The 18,074-nt window shown below is 47.2% G+C and overlaps 2 protein-coding genes across 8 annotated transcripts in view; one reads left to right on the top strand and one right to left on the bottom strand.

The window, feature by feature from the left end:
• Positions 1–1,818: 1,818 nt before the first annotated feature.
• Positions 1,819–5,942, top strand: Msto1 (misato mitochondrial distribution and morphology regulator 1). Of its 2 annotated transcripts, none has more exons than XM_048357558.1 (14): positions 1,819–1,965; positions 2,062–2,197; positions 2,646–2,715; positions 2,810–2,885; positions 3,091–3,145; positions 3,244–3,382; positions 3,529–3,646; positions 3,724–3,858; positions 3,958–4,110; positions 4,439–4,570; positions 4,644–4,828; positions 5,060–5,164; positions 5,251–5,363; positions 5,657–5,942. In XM_048357558.1, the coding sequence occupies exons 1-14, from the start codon at positions 1,822–1,824 to the stop codon at positions 5,869–5,871; spliced, it is 1,776 nt and encodes a 591-aa protein (XP_048213515.1). In that variant the 5' UTR covers positions 1,819–1,821; the 3' UTR covers positions 5,872–5,942. The 2 variants fall into 2 exon arrangements, with proteins under 2 accessions (XP_048213515.1, XP_048213516.1); XM_048357559.1 differs by having other exon boundaries at positions 1,845–1,970.
• The window catches only part of LOC125359697 (GON-4-like protein), a 76,400-nt gene continuing 64,201 nt past the window's right edge, over positions 5,876–18,074 (bottom strand). For 4 of the 6 annotated variants that reach the window (XM_048357549.1, XM_048357548.1, XM_048357551.1 and 1 more), the window contains 10 exons: positions 16,487–16,671; positions 15,043–15,240; positions 13,326–13,469; positions 12,409–12,552; positions 12,186–12,305; positions 10,664–10,777; positions 8,925–9,135; positions 7,432–8,053; positions 7,248–7,350; positions 5,959–6,469 (listed from right to left, as the gene is read on the bottom strand). In XM_048357549.1, the coding sequence (XP_048213506.1) occupies positions 6,320–6,469; positions 7,248–7,350; positions 7,432–8,053; positions 8,925–9,135; positions 10,664–10,777; positions 12,186–12,305; positions 12,409–12,552; positions 13,326–13,469; positions 15,043–15,240; positions 16,487–16,671 (1,991 nt within the window). In that variant the 3' untranslated portion in view covers positions 5,959–6,319. Of the gene's footprint in view, positions 6,470–7,247; positions 7,351–7,431; positions 8,054–8,924; positions 9,136–10,663; positions 10,778–12,185; positions 12,306–12,408; positions 12,553–13,325; positions 13,470–15,042; positions 15,241–16,486; positions 16,672–18,074 lie in introns of those variants that run through there. The other 2 variants (XM_048357550.1, XM_048357553.1) reach the window with 2 other exon arrangements.

The following is an 18,074-nucleotide window of genomic DNA, read 5'->3' as shown; positions in this document are numbered from 1 at the left end:
GACTGAAAAGAACTCCAAAGATAAGGAAGCAAAGGCCCTCTTCTTAATTAGTTGTATAGTATTTAGAGGACTATATTCTTTAACTCACATACATACAGTGTATACACGTGCACATCTGAGGGAAGCTGGGAGGAGGGCACAGGAAGAGTGAAAAGTGGATGGAAAAAAAAATACAGTAGAGGGGACCCAACAGCTGCAGTGGACATTGATGAAGGCAAACTAAGCAACTCAAGAGCAGCTGGGGGAGGGAGGAAATGAGAGAAAAAGAAGGAACTGATTACACTAAGCAAAAGGAAAGAAATGTACATACCACCAGACGTGGAAGGAATTGTTTTATTGTTAATATTCATAGAGTTCATAAGCAATGTAGACTAGAATTGCGATGTCTGTCACTGGGAAGGTTTTAAAAAAAATGAGAGCAAAGGGGGGTGGGTTGGGTAGAGGGAAAGTGGGAGACAAATAAGGAAGGGGTAACAAGTATGACAAATGTTTATGTATTCACTACCTTATGTAACTAACCCCTCCGTACATCTTGTCAATAAAAAATTTATGAAAATAGAACTTCAAAGTTTATGGAAATTTAAAGAACAATGACTGCAAAGAAATTCCTGCAGCGATGGCATTGAAAACTGGTATTTTTTTAAAGCTTATCTACCAAGTTCAAACATAGCCTTAATGAGCTCCAACACTTAAGACTCCTTGGTGTACATTTGTCCAGTGTACTAATTTAGCAATGAAAAAATAGCAATGAGCCAGGTGCTGGTGGCTCATGTCTTTATTTATTTATTTATTTTTTGCCAGTCCTGGGCCTTGAACTCAGGGCCTGAGCACTGTCCCTGGCTTCTTTTTGCTCAAGGCTAGCACTCTGCCACTTGAGTCACAGCGCCACTTCTGCCGTTTTCTGTATATGTGGTACTGGGGAATTGAACCCAGGGCCTCATGTATACGAGGCAAGCACTCTTGCCACTAGGCCATATCCCCAGCCGGCTCATGTCTTTAATCCTAATCAAGAGGGTGAGATCTGAGGATCCGGGTTGAAACCCCGGGCAGGAAAGTCCGGGAGATTTTTACGTCCAATAAACTACTTCAGGAGTGCTGGGAATATGGCCTTAGTGGTAAGAGTGCTTGCCTCCTACACATGAAGCTCTGGGTTCAATTCCCCAGCACCACATATATAGAAAACAGCCAGAAGTGGCACTGTGGCTCAAGTAGTAGAGTGCTAGCCTTGAGCAAAAAGAAGCCAGGGACAGTGCTCAGGCCCTGAGTCCAAGCCCCAGGATTGGCAAAAACAAACTACTTCAGGAAAGAATAGCGCAAGCACTGGGACAGCGCCCCAGGCCGAGCTCAAGCCCAAGGACAAGGTGGGGGAAAAACAATGAAAAAGAACTATAGATGTATGCAAGCGTGGGGCTGAATTTCACAAGCGACACTACGTGACATGGTTAGGCCGGCTCCTCCTCCGGGGCAGCAGTCTGGAAAGCGGTTTGGGGGCGGGAAGTGAGTGGGAGGATTCATCCCTGCACCTACTTCCAGCACAGATACCCGACGATGGGGACGAGGGCTTGAGCCAGGGGGGCGTGGCGCCACAAACCTGGACCGGCCCGCTCTGGCGCAACTTCCGCACCGAACAACTTCCGGCACCCCGCCTCTTGCCAGGACCGACCGGAAAGAAGGAGTGGTCCACGTCAGGGAAGAGGGCGGGAGTGAGGGGAGGGGCACTGTGTACGGAACCCAAGTAATCGTTTGTCCAATGGGAAAGGATGTGTTTGTGGACCAATAGGACGGAGAGGATAGAGCACCGCCCACAAGCCCGGCGAGCCAATGGGCGGTGCGCAGAGGGTAGACCGGCAGGGGCGTGCGACTGAAGAGTTGCATCCCGGCATGGCGGGCGGGGCCCGGGAGGTGCTCACGCTGCAGTTGGGTCATTTTGCGGGTTTCGTGGGGGCGCACTGGTGGAACCAACAGGTGAGGTCTCCTGGTGCCTTCCCGACTGAATCCTTTGGGACTCGACAGCCTGCCCTTCTGGCCTCCCCTGAGTTCAGTCCTCTCTGCCTGCCCCAGGATGCTGCGTTGGGCCCAAACACCGATGCCCAAGAGTCGCCCGGAGAGCTGTGCCCTGATGTCCTGTTCCGGACGGGCCGGACGCTTCACGGCCAGGAAACGTACACGCCGAGACTCATTCTCATGGATCTGAAGGGTGAGGCGGTGGCAAGGGTCAGCCAGTCTAGTCTGGTTTTCTTTTTTAGCGTGCAGAGTCTCTAGCATCCATTCACTTCAAGACCCCATGAGGGCACTAAGCTGAAGAACCAGAGATGAGGCAATACATCACCACAGGGGCACAGCAGAGAAAAACTTCATCGTGCTCAAAGTGGTCTCTGGACCACTTTGGCCCCTGGAGAAAGTGAAGTGTTGAACTGTTACACTCATGTAAAACCACTGGGTGCAATTTTGCCCCCCACAAAGTTGAGAACAGAAGGATGTAATCTAGATTTTGTTTGCTAGACAAATCTAGATTTTGTTTGCTAGGTCAAGGAAGCTTGGACGAGCCAAGCATAAGACACCAAGTTGTCAAGTGATCAGATTTAGTCCAAAAGACGTAGGTGCCTTAGGCTTTTGACCTTAGCATTATGTGTTTTTCTATATAGGTAGTCTTAACTCCCTAAGAGAAGAAGGTGGACTCTACAGGGACAAACAAGTAGATGCTGCAATAGCATGGTATGTATTTGGTGTATGGAATGGAGTAGGGAACATGTTTGTGCAGAGAGAGTTGGAGAGACAATAGAAACTAGTTCTCTGATCAATCTTTCAGGCAAGGGAAGCTCACCACCCACAAAGAAGAAGTCCATCCTAAAAACCCTTATCTCCAGGACCTTCTGAGTGTGGAGGTGAGGGCTTCTGCCTTAAACTTGTAACCTCATACCACTGATGCAGAGAAAAAGGCCCTTCTTTTTGTAAGAACTGTAATGACTTAATTAGAAAAGAGGCTGTGAAATACAGCCTGCAACCTGGAGGATAAAGGATAAATGAGCCTTTGCCCTTATACTGCCTGGAACTAAATATAGGGTTTTTTTCCTTTCTCAACTCTACCAGGGAGTGCTGAGTAGTGATGGTGTCTGGAGGGTCAAGCCCATCCCTAATGGCAAAGGTGAGAGTTCTCCAGACATGGGAAGTCTGGGCAGTACAGATGGGGCCTCTGTGCAGAGAAGCATAGAGAATGGCACATCTCTTCTGTTCATTCTTCAGGTCCACCTCCGGTCAACACTGCTATGGCTCCAAAATCACTTATCCCACCAGAGGGCAGCATCAGAGTCTGGTCAGACTTTCTGAGAGTTGACCTCCATCCTCGGAGCATCTGTATGATTCATAAATACAACCATGACGGGTATGAGGACCCCCAGAAGCTGTGACACAAATAGCACATGTCTCCATCACACTGGATTAGGCTCAAGCTTGTCTTCCCCAAACTTCTCCAAAACAAGCCAAAGAGTTGGGGACAGGGCTAAATCTTTAATCACTTGTTTGTGGCAGGGAGGCAGGTCGGCTGGAAGCTTTTGGCCAAGGGGAGAGCATTCTGAAGGAACCCAGGTACCTGGAAGAACTGGAGGACAGGCTGCACTTCTACGTAGAGGAATGTGACTATTTGCAGGTAGTGTGAGGCAAGACAGACAAGAAGGACAGATATTTCTTATCCTACACTTATTTTCATCCTTCATCCTTCTCCAGGGCTTTCAGATTCTGTGTGACCTACATGATGGCTTCTCTGGAGTAGGTGCTAAGACTGCAGAGTTGCTACAAGATGAGTATTCAGGACGGGGCATAATTACTTGGGGCCTTCTCCCTGGCCCTTATAACCTTAGGGTGAGTAGAAATTGGAGCAAACAGAAATCAGCGTAGGGAAGGAAAACGGCGAATCCCAATGACAACATTGTTTGATACAAACTCCTTTTGTTTTATCAGGAGCCCCAGAAAAACATCTATCGTCTGTTGAACACAGCATTTGGCCTAGTGCACCTGACTACTTACAGCTCTTTCATCTGCCCTTTATCCTTGGGCGGAAACCTGGGCCTGAGACCCAAGCCACCTGTCAGCTTCCCTTACCTGCACTATAACGTAAGGCTCAATGCTCTTCTTATGATTGCAGCTGGTCACAGCCTCAAGTCAGCCTCTCTGTAGTGACTGTTTTATATTTGTGTTAAACTGACAGAGCAGGTTTATTTGGAAGTGGGAGTAACAAGACTCCCATTGGAGAGGGGCTTCAGAGAGGAGTCCTTTGGCTCTATTTTGAAGCATTAGTGTCTATATGGCTCTGTCTTCTTAGATCACACTGGCCAGTACTGGTCCAGCCTTGGGCCCAGTGCACCTTTGCTTCATGCCCTGGATCTCTCTGCCCTTACCCAGGTCCCAAACACCAACTGTTTCTCTTCTGTCTGTTTTACAGGCCACCCTCCCCTTCCACTGTAGCGCCATCCTAGCTACAGCCCTGGACACAGTCACAGTTCCTTATCGCCTGCATTCCTCTCCAGTTTCCATGGTTCATCTGGCTGATATGCTAAGCGTCTCTGGGAAAAAGGTATAAAGCTTTGTGAGGAGTTGGGTCAGCACTGAGAAAAAGCTCTGTAACCCGATCTCCTCCTGATCTTTAGGTGGTGACAGCAGAAGCAATCATCCCCTTCCCCTTGGTTCCAGGCAAGTCCCTTCCTGATATCCTGCTGCAGCTTGAAGAAGCCAGCCCATGGACCTCACTGTCTGCATGTGGGGACCTGTCTGGAACACGCTGCTTTGCCCAGTCGGTGGTGCTGAGGGGCATAGACAGAGCAAGCCACACCAGGTAAGGACTGGTGGCCTTCAGAGCCCATGTGATATTTTTGTTTCTTCCCCACTGTCTTGGTTTCTTCCCCAGTGTCATCTCACCAACATTACTCAGCTTCGAATTAAAACAAAAACAAAACCTTTCTGTGTTCTGAACACTTTGATTCAGCTAATGGCCCAAGAACATTAGGAAGTCTTAGTTCTTATTCATGTTGCCACAGTAAAGGTGATTTTGGCTTTCTTCTGGCAGTCAGCTCGTCTCAGGGACGCCTCTGCCCTCTGCTCTTCATGCATGTACCACTGGGGAAGAAGTCTTGGCCCAGTATTTACAACAGCAGCAGCCTAGAGTCATCAGGTCAGTACACTTGTTCCTGCCCTGCTCTCAGCACCCCCCCCCCCCCCCCCGTTTCTGCTCACCTAACCTCCACCCTCTGCCCACAGTTCCTCACATCTGCTGCTGACTCCCTGCAGAGTGGCTCCACCTTACCCCCACTTCTTTTCGACAAGCTTCAGCCAGCAGGGTGCAATTGTAGAAGGTTCCCCCAGAGGCACAGGTAGGTAAGAGGTGAAGAAAGCTTAAGATTTCAAGCAAAGGTACAGTTTTACTTTCCCATCCTGAGTTAAAATTGAAAAACAAAAAACAAAAAACACAGTTAAACCTTTATTCACACTCTAGCTCCTGAGAAGCGTCCTTCCTATGGAGCACTGGCAAACAAAGGGGACAGCACACAGATCCCACCAAGAGTAATTTACAGTCAGCTCTGCCGAGCACCCAGATTCCCTATCAACCCGAAAGGCTCAGGGCAGAATCCGATCCATTCGGTCTTGCTTTTCTCTCGGTATGTAGTGGTGAAGAACATCCCAGTGTTTGGGGCCCTGCGCTCTTCTGCATCCTTGTGCCAGAGCCTGGGAGGCTTAGCGGAAGAGCTCTCGAAACTCGACCTGCGGCGCTGGGCTAGCTTCATGGACGCTGGAGTGGAGCAGGACGACATGGAGGAGCTGCTGCACGATCTCCGCAGCCTGGCCCACTGCTACCAGGAAGGAGACGGCTTCCCACACTGAAGTTCAGGAGTCGCCAGGAGTTTGTTTGCAATAAAAAGCTGCTGGGAGTGTGAGCCCAGTGTTTTCCTGCACAGGTGCTCAGTGTCTTAGAACTGGCTACAGACATTAGAAATTTATTACAATTAAAAACATTGTGACTTGATCACAAAACAATAAATATGTACCCTCAAACCCAAAAACAAAAGGAGAGAAAGGGTCCAGGCTTTCCCTCAGTGCTATTTATAGAGGGGATTGTGAAGGTCTTCCTCAAAGACCCTGAGCGAGGCATAGGCTATAGAGCGCTGGGGCCTAGGTCCAGCCATCACTTTATCCTTGTGCCCAGCTCTGCTCTTCAGCTGTGTATGCAGAGCTCAAGGACTGCACAAGTGAAGTACAGCCACCCTTTCCCCCAGCACAGGGTGCCTGGCAGGTTGGTCCTATGCAGATGACACCACACCTCTCAGGAGCCTCACTCGTCTGGCTCTTCCTCAGACAACAGGTCCCCATGGTCAGACAGCTGGTCTGCGTTGCTGGTGCTGGTTGCATCGTCCTCGTCCTCAGAGCTGGCCTCACAGGCCGTGTGGAAGAGCTGCATGAGTTCTCGAAAGCGGTGAGAAACCTACCATAGGAGAAGGGCTGTAGTCACTGTTCCAAATCAGGAACATCAACATTTACCAAGCAGTAGATACCAATCTGAGAGTCTTTTACTTATTCCACACAGGAAAGGTTGTGAGAGTTGTGTACTAATAAGGAAATTCCAGGGCTGGGAATGTGGCTTAGTGGTAGAGTGCTTGCTTAGCATGCATGAAGCCCTGGGTTTGATTCCTCAGTGCCCTAGAAACAGAAAAAAACTGGAAGTGGCACTGAATTCAAGCCCCAGGACTTGCACAAAAAAAGAAAAAAAAAATCTCAGAGGCCTGAAGTCACACAACTAAAAGCAAGAATAGAATTGTAACTTGGAGCTGCTACTACTTCCGTTCTCTTTTAGACCTCTTCTCTACCATACTGACAAGTCAGGCCCTTTATGTAATCTGTAAAAGCGTGTGTGTGTGTGTGTGCAACAGTCCTGGCACTTGTACTCAGGGCCTGGGCACTGTCCCTGAACTTTTTTTTGCTCAAGGCTAGCACTCTACCATTTGAGTCACAGTGCCACTTCTGGCTTTTTGGTAGTTAATTGGAAGAGTCTCACAGACTTTCCTGCCCAGGCTGGATTCAAACTGCAATCCTCAGATTTCAGCCTCCTGAGTAGATAGGACTACAGGTGAGCCACCGGCACCCAGCCTTATGTCTACTTCCTCATCAGCCACCCTCTCTTCTTGCCAGATGGCCTTTGTTCCTCTGAAGCCTGAGGCTGGCAAGACAGCCCCGCGCCACACACTCCCTCTTTCCCCACTTACTTCGGCAGGGGTCTTGTTTCCCAGCTGCTGAGAGATGATGCTAAAGGTCTGTGGCTGTGCTCCTTGCTCCTGGCACATGGTGAGAATCACTCGGTCAGCTTCCCTGTAACACATGTATCATGATTAGTCAAAAGGAGCCATGTGCATGTGTTCTATGTTCTCCAAATCCACTACCCAGACTCACCTTGTCCACAGGACAACTTTCTCCCCTGTGGAGCTGACTTTGCTGTTATTAGCACACACTGTGGCTTCTGTGGTCTTCGGCTGCGGCTCCCCTTGCTGCTCTGGGGCCTTGCCTTGTATTCCACTATCTTTAGCTAAATCCCCTCTGAAGGCTTTGGGGGAAGTCTCTGAGGTATCAACTCCTGATAAAGATTCATGAATAGGAGACATCTTGTCTGCTGTCTTCGTCCCAACTCTGCTTGAAGGCAGCCAGTTTTCATGAATATCTGGTTTCCCAGACACATGTCTTTTTCGTCCTCTGGTCCTTGAAGACTCAGGACTCAAGAAGGAAGCAGGGGCCTCAGAAGTGCATGGCGGTTTCTCAGTTTCAGGTGCATCTGAGACCAGCATGGGAACCTCTGAGTCGCCTTCTGCCCGTTGGCCCTCCTCTTCCGGAGGTGTGAAAGATAGACTGGGGCAGGAAAGGACCTCCGCCCCAGCCTGGTTTCTAACCATGGAGGACACGGTTCCAGTTGGGGGAGAAATTTGAAGAGTCTCTGGTAAGTGAGGTGCAGGGCCCTCAAGGAGCGGTTCTGTAAGAGTCTCTTCTTGAGGAGGCAGCAAAGTGCTCCCCACTGTCAACCCTGCTTAGGAGGGGAAAAAAAAGAGAGTATGCACAGGATCCTGATACACACCTATAATCCTAACTACTCAGGAGGCTGAGATCTAAGGATCATGGTTCAAAGCCACACCAGGCAGGAACATCCAGAAGACTCATCTCCAATTAACCACGAGGAAACCAGAAGTGGTGCTGTGGCTCAAAGTAGTAGAATGCTAGAATTGAGCAAAAGAGCTCAGGGATAGCTCCCAGGTCCTGAGTGCAAGCCTCACAACTGACACCTCCCCCCCAAAAAAATGGTAGAGTGGTAGAGATGAGGGCTACATCACTCACAAGGTATAAAGTGCTAGTGCTAGAGTTGAGAAGAGCTGATCTTATGGACTTATTTAGAAAGGATATGGAGAACAGTGGAAGGATGGCAGGCAGGAATGGGGAGATAGTACTAAGTTCTGTGGGCTGTAGAGTGCTACAGGAGAGACCACAAGCTGAACAGGAAAGGGTTTCTATTGGTTATCAGAGAGGGAAGTACAATACCCATCCCTGGAAAGACTTCTTTTTTTGGTGGTCCTGGGGCTTGGTCCAGGGTCTGGGTGCTGTCCCTGAGCTTTTGCACTCAAGGCTAGCACTCTACCACTCTGAAACATAGCGCCATTTCTGGTTTTCTGTTTGCTAATTGAAGGTAAGAGTCTCACTGACTTTTTTTGCCCAAGGTGGCTTTGAACTGCAATCCTTAGATCTTGGCCTCCTTAGTAGCTAGGATTATAGGTGTGAACCTCTGGCACTTGGCAAGACTGTTCTTTATCAAGGCTCACTGAGGATCCTGTTGAAGTTGGGAACATGAGGCCAAGGACTAAAGGGAGAAAGGCTGGGCAGGCCTAGTTGGACAGATTACTCACGTGGGATGGGCACCTCTCCCTTTCTGGTGGTCCTGCTCGTCCTGCTCTGAGCGGACTCAGTGCTCTCCCGCTCCTCTGGGACTTCCTCTTCCACCACATCCTTGCCCTGCCCTGTTTCCTTAACGCCAGACATAGGACTGGCTGCTCGGTGGGGGCTGCTGCCCACCAACTCATGGGGCTCCTTGTTCTTGTAGGATTTGTTCTCACATACCTGCAGAGACAGACTTTTTGGGTCAGGGTGTCCTGACTTCCCTCCTATGTTTCACGGGCTTGCCAAAGGAACAAGGGCAACTTACTGCTCATACTCAGCAGGTCAACCATCAGGTTTGTAGAAGTTTAAATACATAGCCCAAAATAAAGTACTGGATTTCATTACTCCTTCTCTAACAAGACTACATTTGTGCCTCCAAGAGAGCCAGAATTACTTTCAAAGACTATTTTCCTAATTTAGAGTTCTCGCACACGCACAGACACACAGAGAGCTAGTATTTGAACATTTTTCCCCTTAATTCTAAAAGCTTTACTCAAAAGATTATCTTTCTTCGTGTGTATCCAGTCCTGGGGCTTGACTCAGAGCCTGGGAGCTATCCCTGAGCTCTCATGCTTAAAGATAGAGCTCCTCTACTTGAGCCACTACTCTACTTTTGGCTTTTTTTTTTTTTTTTAATGGTTAACTGAAGAGTCATAGATTTGGGGCTGGGGATATGACCTAGTGGTAGAGTACTTACCTCACATACATGAAGCCCTGGTTTCAATTTTTCAGCACCACATATATAGAAAAGGCCAGAAGTGGCTCTGTGGTTCAAGTGGTAGAGTGCCAGCCTTGAGTGAAAAGTAAATTAAAAAAGAAGCCAGGGACAGTGCCCAGGCCCTGAGTTCAAGGCCCAGTACAGGCCAAAAAAAAAAAAAAAAAAAGAATCATAGACTTTCTTGCCTGGGCTGGTTTTGAACTTCAATCTTTAGATCTCAGCAGGATTACAGGCATGAGGCATTAGCACCCAGAACAAAGGATTATCTTTATAAAGTGAAATCCAAAGCTACTAGTGGCTCACGCCTATAATCCTAGCTACTCAGAAGGCTGAGATCTGAGGATCATGGTTCGAAGCCAACCCAGGCAGGAAAGTCCCCATGAGACTCCTAGAGACCCTAAGTTCAAGCCTCAGGACTGGGCAAACAATAACAAAAACAAAAACAAAACAAAAAACAACCCTACAAAATCTAAGCTCCCCATAATGGCACATCCTATAATTCTAACCCTAGGGGGGGGCAGAGTCAGGAAACAAGTCAATGTCTAAGAGAAACACAACAGGGCTGGGAATGTGACTTAGTGGTAGAGTGCTTGCCTAGCATGCATAAAGCCCTGGGTTCAATTCCTCAGTACCACATAAACAGAAAAAGCTGGAAGAGGTGCTATGGCTCAAATGGTAGAGTGCCAGCCTTGAGCAAAAAGAAGCCAGGGACAGTGCTCAGGCCCTGAGTCCCAAACCCCAGAACTGGCAAAAAAAAAAAAGAGAGAGAGAAACACAACAAAGCAAAATTTGTCTTATATATCTAAAAGATTCTATTTTGCACATGTGTACATCTGCATGTGTAGTGTACATTGCTTTCATATATGTAATCTTTCTGGGAATTCAGGATGGTACCGATCTGCGGTAGCTACCAATAGCTAACACAGTATTTGCCTGGGGTTTTCCTGATAGCTGATACCCTCCATCCCAGCTCTATGAGCACTGTCTCACCTTGCTGCTACAGTGGCCACAGTTTCTCCTCTTGTTCTTCTTCAGCTTGGAGTCAGGACCTCCTTCATGGCAAGCACAGGAACAGTCCTTGGCCCCATCTGGCCACTCAGTCTCCTAGGAGATACCTGGACTTGAATAGCTGCCGAGTTTTTTCAGTATCAAGAAAGGAAGCTAAATTATGAGCCACCTGAAGAGATCTCTCTCTCTCTCTCTCTCTCTCTCTCTCTCTCTCTTTTTTGGGGGGGAGGGGAGGTCAGTCATTTGGCTTGGACTCAGGGCCTGAACACTGTCCCTGAGCTTTTTTGCTCAAGGCTAGCACTCTACCACTTGAGCCACAGTGCCACTTCCGGCTTTTCTAGAATAGTTTACTGCAGATAAGAATCTCAAGGACTTTCCTGTCCAGCATGGCTTCAAACTGCCATTGTCAGATCTCAGCTTCCTATGTAGCTAGGATAACAGGTGTGAGCCACCAGCATCCACCTTCCTTTCTTTTATTATATACCACCTCATCACATTGCATGGGAAATCACTGAAATTTATTATGAATCCCTGAAACAACCCTAAGTGACCCAAAGAAGGAAACAGTCCAATCACCCAGATATTTCAAGCTATATTTAAATCAAATAGATTTTGAGGTTGTACAAAGTACCTATGTACTTTGTTTCTCTATGCCTTGAGCTCTCCCCCCTCTCTTCCAACCCTCTTGAGAAGATTGGAAGAAGAAAAGACATGTAACAGATGTGGATTTAAAAGACTACTTCTGGAAGAGCAGTTGGAGCAGACTCTAGAGGTAAATTACCTGGGCCATATCCCAGTAGTAACACTTAATAAACAAGTGACTCTAGCAATAGCGTCTCTCTGCACCTCAGTTCTCTTCTGTAAATAGCAAATAATACTTTCCCCACAAGATTATTGTGAAAATTAAATGAATATACTCCTTGTAAAAAAAAAACAAAAACAACTCCCAAGTAATGCTAGTACTGAGTAATACAGCTAAATATTAGCTACTTATAATAAAGGAAATTCTATGTCCCATAGAAAAGAAATGAAAAGATTTAGGACATTTCATTCTTTAAAAAAACATCTCAGAGTTCTGAGGCTCACGGCCTCTTCACCAACTGCACTGTCTGCTCTCCCGCTTTGCACGGCAGCTTCCCCTTCGGTTTGCACTCCACAATCACCTCAGATCCTTGAAACATGGGACCAGGAGGTTTCTGACCATACCAAGCCAGAAAAACATTTAGAGAGAAAGCGGACACCTGATTTGTCAAAAGTAGCTAATTCCTGGGCTGGGGATATGGCCTAGTGGCAAGAGTGCTCGCCTCGTATACAGGAGGTCCTAGGTTCAATTCCCCAGCACCACATATACAGAAAATGGCCAGAAGTGGCGCTGTGGCTCAAGTGGCAGAGTGCTAGCCTTGAGCAAAAAGAAGCCAGGGACAGTGCTCAGGCCCTGAGTCCAAAGCCCAGGACTAGCCAAAAAAAAAAAAAAAAGTAGCTAATTCCTAATAGCCTGACATACCTTATCGTGATTTTGGACCCCCATCTCTTTTCTCCTCTTGTTCTTGGAGGTGGAAGGTATTTTGGGAGGCTCTTCTTCCTCTTCCACATCTGGCAGTGCCACTTCTTCAAAGCCATCGAACTGAGGAGGAGTTGGTGTCAATGAACGGGGCCCTGCGCTGACAGCCGTCCTGCAGGCAGCCTTTCCCTTCGCAACCCTACTGCTGCACCCCCGGGGCCTGTACCTCATACTCTTTCTCTTCAGTCCAGTTGATTTCTTCAAAGTCACCCATCCTGCTAGCTGCCGGACGAAGATGGTCGAAGAAGATAGAAAACTCATCTTGCAGGTGGTCATGACCCTTGAGGAGCTGCCACATCTGGGTCTTAAGCTGCAAATTGATGGATGCAAAGATAAAATCGGGTCAAACCAGTCCTCCCAACATTCTGCCTTACAAGCCAACCCAAAGACACATAGAGCTCCCTCTCCCCCTTCATTAATTTTTTTTGTGCCAGTCCTGGGGCTTGAACTCAGAGCCTGAGCTTTTTTGCTCAAGGCGAGCACTCTACCACTTGAGCCACAGCTCCACTTCTGGCCTTCTGGTGGTTAACTGGAGATAAGAGTCTCACAGACTTTCCTGCTCAGGCTGGCTTCAAATCACTATCCTCAGATATCAGCCTCCTGATGAGCTAGGGTTACAAATGTGAGCCAGTGGTGCTCATCTATAGAGCCTCTCTTAGTGGGTAAGAATTCACATGCAACTTCTCCCTGCTTATTCACCTGCAGGGGAGGGACATTGGTGAGAGATTTGATTCCTAATGCTAGCACTCTTCACTCCTGTCCAACTGGTCCCCAGGTAGAACACAGCCTAAGCAGAGAAGAGACAAACCCCACTGGGTCTCACACTTCTTCTCTCCATTATCCCTCCCATGGCACTGATGACACTCCACAGCCTGAGGAAATCAGGCAGGCCCTGCATTCAGGTGACCATTCTTGGCTTCATGCCTTAAAGTAAGCCTAAAAAGCTCTTACTGTTCTCATCTCCTCCAGGGGTTCATGACACTTCAGAGGCAAACATTATATGGAATAAGAGAGGGGAACAGAGAAGGCAACAACCTAACACTGAAATGGCCATTAAAAAGGAGGCAGGACAAGAAAGAACACCTCTGTGATCTCCTGAGGAAGGCAGTCTGCACAGCCCTGCAGGACCTTGATGATCTTCTGGTGGTGCGAAGGGTTCTCTGCAAAGCAAATCTCCAGCTGCCGAAGGAACTTGCGACTCTTCTCAAAAGCCTGCTGCTCCTCAAACTACCAGAGTGGAAGAGGGGCAAGAGAGCAGTTACTAAATAGCCAGTTCGGGACTTGAGAACTCTTAAGAACTAAGAACATGGGCTAGGGAAATGGGATATAAAGAGGTTCTATTTAAAACCCCAGCATCCATCTACATTAGGCTCCTGAGAACTAACTACTAACCTAAGAAATTCAGATGTGAATGAAAGATATGTATCTATTTCAACTTGCTTATTATTTTATAGATGGAGTAAACAGGCACTCAAACTCATATGGTACTCTAGAGTTTACAAAAAAAATGTTCACGCATACACACATCTAATCCTCATGCCAAAGTCAAAAGAGAAGATGAGCATTATATACATAATCACACCACATTGTCATTAAACTGGCATTAAAACTATCAGAATTATCTTGTTACTCTCTTTATTCCTACTTTTATCAATCATGTTATGAAGTCCATAACTGAGTTACCTCTCATATTTGAACATTTCAAATGTTCCCTTACCCTAGTCCTCAGTGGCCTTCCCAGACCACTGTATACCAAAGTGCACATACCACTCCCTTACCTACCTTACAGTCCCTTTCTTGCTTCAGTCTTCTATAAGGGATTATCACTATAAACCATAACATACCATATATTTTACTGTTTATTTTTAGAATCTATGTATTTTACACACATATGTATACATGTGTTCATACACAACAGTTAATGAAAGAATGCCTGCTTTAGCTGGGCATGGGTGGCTCATGTCTATAATCCAAGCTAGCTCCTCAAGAGGATGAGACCCTAGGATCAAAGTTTCAAGCTAGCCTGGGCAGGAAAGTCAGTGAGACTCTTATGTCCAATTAACCACCAAAAAGGCTAGAAGTGAAGCCCAACGCGGGTGGTTTAGGTCTATAATCCTACCAACTCAGAAGGCTGAGATCCAAGGATTACAGCTTAAAGTCAGCCAGGGTAGGCAAGTCCTTGAGATTCTTTTTTTTTTTTTTTTGGCCGTCCTGGGGTTTGGACTCAGGGCCTGAGCACCATCCCTGGCTTCTTTTTGCTCAAGGCTAACACTCTGCCACTTGAGCCACAGCGCCACTTCTGGCCATTTTCTGTATATGTGGTGCTGGGGAATCGAACCCAGGGCCTCACTGTATATGAGGCAGGCACTCTTGCCACTAGGCCATATCCCCAGCCCCATCCTTGAGATTCTTATCTCTAATAAACTACTCAAAAAAGGCCAGAAGTGGAGCTGTGGCTCAAGTGGCAGAGTACTAGCCTTGAGAAAAAAAAAATAAAGAAAAGCTGAGGGACAGCACTCAGGCCTGAGTTCAAGCCTCAGTATGACACCAAAAAGAAAAAAAGAAGCCAGAAGTGGAGGTGTGGTGCAAGTGGTAGAGTGCTATCCTTGAGCAAAAAAGGTCAGAGATAGCATTCAGGCCCTGAGTGCACACACACGCACACACACACACACACACACACACACACACCTTATTCACTATATAAAGAAAATGGGAGAATGGGGTTAGGGAGGAACATTCGAAGACAGAGCTCTTGCTCTGACCCAGGATTCTTGTGTGATCTTTTTGTCCATCTACTTACTAATCCACAGGCCAGAGCTTGCTCAGGTAACAGGAAAGCAGCAAAATCCTTCAAAAGCTGAGGCCACTCTTGGAGCAGAATTTGCAAGCTTTTGTAGAGATCCACAGCAGTCTGTCTCTGAGTGTTTGACTCAAATTCATAGATAACCTGAAGGAAGTCTTCATACTTGCCAGGGATATGCTGTAGGGCTTCTCGTACCTACACAGGAAGACTTCCAATCATCAAGGGAGACAGGGGGATCACAGAGAGCTCCACGACTTAACCAGCAGAGGCTTTCCCCTGACAGAGGCTTCACCTCTGACAGTTAATGGAAGACATGGAACAATGACCAAGGTAGAGTTCCTTTGCTGGCAGGGGCAATTAAACAACCTTCATTTGCCAGAGACTATGGAACTGCCCACAGACAACCTAATGCTTTTCTCTAGGTCAGAGCCCTAAGCTCTCCTTCCTGATTTCAGCCCCATAATGAAATAGGTAAGCTTCTGTCATTTGAAGATACATAATACATAATTTGTGATATTAGTAAAATATGAGGAAATAAGAAGAAGTCATAACTATCCCTGCTACTACTTGTTGAAGGAGGCCAACAGATCGGTGGATTACCAAGAGGGGAGGGAACTACCAGAACACCACCAGACCTCAGCTAGTTCCTATTTGAAAACCAAGGTACTTCCCTGAGATCTGCTCTCCGGCCTATGCACCATTTGTCACTCTTCTTAAGCCAAAAACTTATCAGCCCAGTCAATCTCCCACTGATGAAAAATAAATCATCTTTACTCCAATCTTTGAACAAAAGAGAGATGAGAACAATCAACCCAGGTATGACTGAACTCTGTCTTCTCATGGCTCTCTCACAGATGTCTTGGTATTCCAGAAGCTTAGAGACAGACAAAGCATGTTGTGCAGCCTGAAAAAAATATACTGGGGGGCTGGGAATGTGGCTTAGCACTAGAGTGCTTACCTAGCATGCATGAAGCCCTGGGTTCAATTCCTCAGCACCACATAAACAGAAAAGGCCAGAAGTGGCGCTATGGCTCAGGTGGTAGAGTGCTAGCCTTGAGCAAAAAGAAGCCAGGGCCCTGAGTCCCAAGCCCCCAGGACTGGCAAAAAAACCCAAACAGTGAGGGTGGAGGGCAGTACTAGGAATAGAACCTAGGGTCTTGAACATGGAAGGTGAGTGCTATACCGCTGAGCTACACCCCCAGACCTAGACTGCATTCTTAAAACATCTCCCTTGAGGATGGGAGGGGATTCTGGGGGAAAGCAAAGGAAGAGGTGACAATGTCCAAAAAACATGCATTCATTACCTGACCTATGAAAGGGCAAACCCTCTGTACAACACCTTAATAATAACAATAAAATTATATTAACCACGATAAAATGTTCTTGAAAGAAGCAGCTGCATTTGTAGAAACAGGCAGTAACAGAAACATCATTTGCCTACCCTGGTCAGATAAGCCTGGGCAAAGGCCAAGTCCTTCTGCTCCCTGAGAGGATCCCGCTCCAGAATGTCCTCATCATACAGCAACAGCAGCTTTGAGGTGTCCTTGCTGGCCCGAGCCCGACTTCCCCGCTTGTTGCGAGCTCGATGACTGTTCCGGCCCTTTCCAGCAGCTTTGATGCTCCCTCCTTTGGAGTACATTGAAAAAAGATTTGCTTCTCAGTCCCGCAGCCATGCCATCTACCACATGCATTCCCCCATCCAATCCTAGTGAACACCACAAAGCAACTCAAGAGTGGCTGGAAAGTGATAGTAAAGACAGTCTGCTCCACAAAGTCAGCACTATGCAGAATCTAAAGCACAACTAGGTTAACTGGTATGACAAGGAGATAAGGTACTGCATTTTAAGGAAGTCTGAATGTTATGTTGGGATATCAATGTTATGTTATGCTGGGGATATCAAGCAATTAATATCCTGTGATCTAGATTTTTTTAATTTTAATTTAATTTTATTTTATTTTGCCAGTCCAAGGGCCTGAGCACTGTCCCTGGCTTCTTTCTGCTCAAGACTAGCACTCTGCCACTTGAGCCACAGTGCCATTTCTAGCTGCCATTTTCTGTATATGTGATGCTGAGGAATCAATCCCAGGGCTTCATGTATATGAGGCAATCACTCTGGCCACTAGGCCATATTCCCAGCCCCAAGATTTTTCTTTTTTGATTTTTGGGCAGCTAGAGGAACTTGTCTTAACTTTTTTTTTTTTGGGGGGGGGGCTGGTCTTAGAGCTTGAACTCAGGGCCTGAGTGCTATCCCTGAGCCTCTTTGTGCTCTAGGGTAGGGATCTACCACTTGAGCCAAAGCTCTACCACTTGAGCCACAGTGCCATTTCTGTTTTTTTCTGGGCAGTTTATTGGAGATAAGAATCTCATGGAACTTCCTGCCTGGGCTGGCTTCAAACTGTGATCCTCAGTTTTCAGCCTCCGGAGTAAATAGGTGTGAACCACTGGTGCCTCGCCCTTGTTTTCTTTTTCTTTCTCCTCTCTTCTTTCTCTTTTTTTAAAGGCAAGGTCTATGAGTCACAGCTGGCCTCAAACTCATGACCCTCCTGCCTGCCTTAGCTCCTAAGTGCTTAGGTCACAGGTATGTACCACTATGTCCAGCTCAAGGGACTTTATCTTGATGAAGAACAGCAATATTTCCTGAAATAAACACACATGACAGATGAGACAAGAACTAGTATAAAAAAAATCTGAGGGCTGGGGATATAGCCTAGTGGCAAGAATGCCTGCCTCGGATACACGAGGCCCTAGGTTCGATTCCCCAGCACCACATATACGGAAAACGGCCAGAAGCGGCGCTGTGGCTCAAGTAGCAGAGTGCTAGCCTTGAGCGGGAAGAAGCCAGGGACGGTGCTCGGGCCCTGAGTCCAAGGCCCAGGACTGGCCAAAAAAAAAAAAAAAAAATCTGAAACATGGGCTGGGAATATGGCCTAGTGGCAAGAGTACTTGCCTCCTACACATGAAACTCTCAGTTCGATTCCCCAGCACCACATATATGGAAAACGGCCAGAAGGGGTGCTGTGGCTCAGGT

This window comes from Perognathus longimembris, chromosome 11, assembly GCF_023159225.1.
Source record: "Perognathus longimembris pacificus isolate PPM17 chromosome 11, ASM2315922v1, whole genome shotgun sequence".
NCBI classification, from domain to species: Eukaryota; Metazoa; Chordata; class Mammalia; order Rodentia; family Heteromyidae; genus Perognathus; species Perognathus longimembris.
Note: the sequence above shows the minus strand (reverse complement) of the source record. Positions and strands in the feature narration are given on the sequence as shown.